This window comes from Pteropus vampyrus, unplaced genomic scaffold, assembly GCF_000151845.1.
Source record: "Pteropus vampyrus isolate Shadow unplaced genomic scaffold, Pvam_2.0 Scaffold124, whole genome shotgun sequence".
Classification (NCBI taxonomy): domain Eukaryota; kingdom Metazoa; phylum Chordata; class Mammalia; order Chiroptera; family Pteropodidae; genus Pteropus; species Pteropus vampyrus.
Window position 1 is genome coordinate 2023263 of NW_011888905.1, and position 4428 is coordinate 2027690.

Sequence of the window (4428 nt, forward strand, 5' to 3'; positions counted from 1 at the left end):
CGCTCGGACGCACCGTCGGTTGCTATGTGGGCCCCCCTCTCCCTGTCCAGGCTTGAACCAATGATGAGTATCACAGCAGATGACCTCATGCCCCAGGTCCCCGGATTCTATTCTATTGGAAGCCACAGTGCCCTTCTCCAACTGCGTCACCGCTGGGGATCCCCCGACGACCCCTCAGCTGACGGGACAGGGACAGGGCCGACTGAAAGAAGGGTGTGCTAGGAGCTCACATTCGCTGAATGAATGACTAAGGAAAGGAAGGAAGGAATTAATGAAAGACGGGGGAAAAAAGGGAGGCGGCACGTAAAAAGACCCAGACCTCAGGGTTTCGCCTCGGGAGGAGTGGGCACTTTGCAGCCCCGGAACGTCAGGGGCACGATCGGGTCGCAGAGATGTGGGCTCTCAGGCGAGTGGGTCAAAGGCAGGGGAGTTCCCGCATCTGTCTGAGAGAGGCTAGGCAGGCCCAGCGATTTGAGGGCCCCACCCTCGGCCGTCTAGCGCCGCTGAGTTTAGGGGAGATCGGCGACGCCCCAAAACTTGCAGGCCTGCCCAAGCCTCCTGGGACCGCGCCCCGGAACATGCCTGGAGGACTTCCCATGAGTAGGTAGGGCCCTGTCGGGGAAGCCCGCCCCAGTGACTTCAGCCCATCTCGGCCCCAGCGGCGGACTTGGCCCTCTCTTTGAGGGGGGACCCGCCCGGGGACTGAATCAGCTGTCCGCGCAGGGCCCAGGCGGAGCGGAGGGTGAGGGTAGGGAGGGCCGGCTTGGCTTGAGGCCTGCGGCCGGCGGGCCCGACTTTGCGACCCCCCCGCACAAGCGTGCGGCCTCAGACGTGTCCGCCCTCGCACCTGCGGGCAGCTGGGCGGCTGGCGGGGGCGTGTCTGTGTCAAACGTGCGCGTCCCGCTGAGGCAGGGCGTGCGTCCAGGCTCCCGCAGCGCGGACTGGGCTCCGTCCCTTCTGCACATGCGTTCTTATCCGCGGCGGATCCGCGCGCGGCCCCGACTCGGGGGCGAGCGCGCCTGGCTCGGTCGGCCAAGAGGGGGTATCTGGGCCCGCTGGGAGCGGGGCGAGACCCCCCCCCCCAGTCCTCAGTGCAGGGGTAGGGGCTGCCGACCAGTCGCCCCCGCCTGCCCCGCCTACGGTTTCACTGGCGAGGGGAGGAGGTAGCAGTACAATTGGTTCCCATGGCGACGTATAGACAAGCTCGGGATGACAGTAGAGATGGAACTCGAACCCAGGACCAGAAGACCCGGCCCATAGCTCATCCTTCAGCTCAGACTCCACGCCTTCCGCGCTCCAGCCCCTCCCCCGCCTTCCCCCCCACCTCCCCCCGCCCCCCGCCAAAGATCGTCTCTGGCGAGGGCCTTGACACACGCAGACGCAGGCACACGCACCTACAGGCATGGCATTTTCTGAAAGTGGCCTCGGATGGGGGAAGGGGTCGACTCGTGTCCGCTCCGCCCGCGCCGCTGTCCTCCACCCCGGGCCTCAGCCAGAGCAATGGAATTAACCGAGAGGGACAGAGGCTGACCTAGGTGCGCCAGGGGTGGGGGAGGAGTTCGCAATCGCCGGCATTTCAGCCTGTCGGGCTCTGGACCCCCAGCCCCCTCTGCGCAGCGCCCCCAGCCCCCCCACCGCCGCGTTCACACGCCGCCTCTCGCTGCCGCAGCCGCCGAGCTAATCAGCACAACATCCACCTATCGATCGTGGGCTGGTTGCCAGGCGGGCCGGCACCGTGCCCGTGGCGGCTGCGGGGCACCGGGCGGGCAGAGCACAGCTGCGGGGGAGGGGGCATCCCTTCCCCCGGCTCCACCCAGGGCACCGTACAGAAAGACGGCCCGGTTGGGGGGGGGGGGGGGGGATGACAGCCTGGCCTGCCAGGGGTGGGAGACAGTGTGGGGCTGAGAGCAAAGGGGGCCCCCCTCCTCTGCCCCACCCCCTCCTCCTTATAAAAGCGGAGAACAAAGAGGCCGCCGGGGAAGGAGGCTTTGATCTGACCCCACCTTCCCCGTTCCAGGCCGGGCACCGCCCAGACTGCCCTTGGGAGGAGGGACACCAGGATCCCAGAGACCCAGGTATCCCGCAGCCCAGGTGCTGCCTTCCCAGTAGCCCTCCTCGGTGCCACCGCGGCTTGGGCAGTGCCCCAAGTGGGTGGGCTGTCAGGGCATCAGCCCCTCCTCAGCACAGGAAGCCAGCTAGGGCGATGGGAGAGGGTGCCAAGCTCCACAGCTGCTGCTGGCGCCCACGCCACACTGCCCAGAGGGGTGCCCACTGAGGCCTGGCAGGGACGGCTTGGGCACAGCTGGCATGGAGGTCAGGCCGAGCCAAGCTGAGAGCAGAGGCCGCAGGGGGTCCTGGTATGAGGGAAGTGGCCGGAGGGCAGTCGGTTGGCGAGAGCAACGAAAAGATGGGTGGTTTATTGAGTTTGGTCCAGACACTTATAAAAATACAAATCGGTATGAAACTCGGCCTCATGGCCAGTCTGTCTTCACAGAAGACAAATGAGTGACCCCCTGGGAGGGAAAGGTGCTGCCCCAGGGAAGGGGCCCGCAGGGCACTGGGCACGGACGGCAGGCCTGGGCTGCTTCCTTGCCCTGGTCCAGCAATCCACCAGCCCCAGGTCTTCGGCCCCAGTGGGCTCAAGGAGTCAACCCCACCGAATCCCAGTCTTCCTGGGGGATGGGGCGGGACCATCGAAGCGGCTGAGGGAAACCCTGCGTTTGTCCTGCCTGGGCTCCAGGTGCCCAGGGCTGTCTGCAGCTCCCCGTAGGTCGACTTCTGCCTGGGACAAGGGGCCAGCACCTGCGAGGGCCAGTTCCGGTCCACTGACCTCTTCCATCGCTCCACCATCTTGTTTGTCTGACTCGGCACTCCCGGCTCCGGTGGCGGGGCTCCTCCTCCCCAGAGTCTTGTGGGGTGCAGGGTCCCAGGGTGGCGGGAAGGGTCCGCTTGGCTCAGAGAACTCGCAGGAGACGCAGAATTGGGAGCAGCAGCAGCAGCAGGAGACAGAGGGGGCTGGGAGGACCCCCGCCTTGCCACCCCGATGTGCCACTCTCTCCAGGGCTCCCAACGGGATGGGCTGACTCAGACTCTGTAGGGGGAGGGGGGCACCGATGGGTCCTCCATTCCGGCAGACTCCGTCCTCCCTACTTGCTGTTCACCCCCTCCTATTCTCCAGGGTCCCAAACCAGCCGCTCCCTTTTCACAATTTACCACCTCATCCTCTCCAAGCCCCGACTTCCGAGTCTCCCCAGATTGCCCCTAGAGACCACCAGTTCAGCTAAGGCCTTTGAGGGCCTCGTCCCTGTACATGTCCTTCTGCGGGCACAGCACACAGGGCTGCAGTGGAAGCCTCCACAGGCTCAACCAGGGAGAAGAAGCCTCGCCTGAACCCCTCAATCTGATGCTCCCAGATTCTCCCCACACCTCCCCCATTCCCAAGGGCCCCTGTGAGCCAGAAGAGCTGCCCCCCATGACCCCCCACTTACTGCTCTCCTTGCAGCAGACGGACACCTGGAGCCTCAAGCACTGGCCGGCACTGCCCGGCGTGGGCACCGCTGGGGTCGGGAGGGAGACGTTAGCACAGGCCACTTTGCAGATTCTGTTTCAGACCTGCCCGGCCTCTCTCCGGCCCAGCTCCCTGGAGAGCTGCTTCCTTTTGGGCTGGATCCGGATGCCGGGCCCCATGCATGGCCCTGCTCATGCCCTCGCCCCCGTTCCTAGCTCCCCTAACTCCCTCCTCCTCTCTGCAGACTCACTCTAGACGCAGAGAGTGAGCCCTGGACTCGGCTTCCCCCACTCCCTGGCCAAAGCCCCACACCCCCCAGGCCTGGCCTTCGCTCCCAGTGCCATCCCTGCCCCTCCCCTCCGGCTCTCAGCCTTGACTGCTGGCACCAGCAGGGGCCCCACTCCCCCAGCTTCCCCAGGAGGTGGCCATTGTCCCTCCTCACTCACAGATGTAGTAGTATGTCTCTCCAGGTAAGAACTCGAAGCCAAGGGAGAAGGGTGTGAAGCGCTGAATCTTCTCTGAGAATTTAACAGGGCCGAAGGGGGCAAAGGGGCGGGCGCACTCCCAGCGCTTGAAGGCACCTGCGCCCTGCGCCTGGCAGGCCTCGTAGCCCGGCCGGTCCACCATGTACAAGGCGAATGTCTCGGGGCCTGCGGGGGGCCCTGGCCCGTCATAGTGCGGGCAGAAGATGTCCAGGTAGTCGTTGAGGCCCAGCTCCACCACCGCGTCTCCTCGAAGCAGCCTGTGGGCACGAGGTGGGCGTGGGCTGACGGCAACATGGCACAGTACAGCTGGGTCAAGGCCCCTGTCAACCTCTCCCCACGCTCTGCAGAGGGAGCAGCTCAGCCAGGCCCGCGCTCCCCAGACTGATGGCTCTTGAGAGACAAAGGGAGTGTAAAAAATGGATGAGGTGACAGGTT

At 65.5% G+C, this 4428-nt stretch overlaps 1 protein-coding gene across 1 annotated transcript in view; it reads right to left on the reverse strand.

Annotated features, from left to right (window-relative positions):
• Window positions 1-2387: 2387 nt before the first annotated feature.
• EFNA4 (ephrin A4) overlaps window positions 2388-4428 on the reverse strand; it is a 4116-nt gene continuing 2075 nt past the window's right edge. The window contains exons 2-4 of the mRNA XM_011366427.2: window positions 3955-4250; window positions 3489-3557; window positions 2388-3091 (exon numbers count right to left, since the gene is read on the reverse strand). Coding sequence (XP_011364729.1) covers window positions 2955-3091; window positions 3489-3557; window positions 3955-4250 — 502 coding nt within the window. The 3' untranslated portion in view covers window positions 2388-2954. The remainder of the gene's footprint in view (window positions 3092-3488; window positions 3558-3954; window positions 4251-4428) is intronic.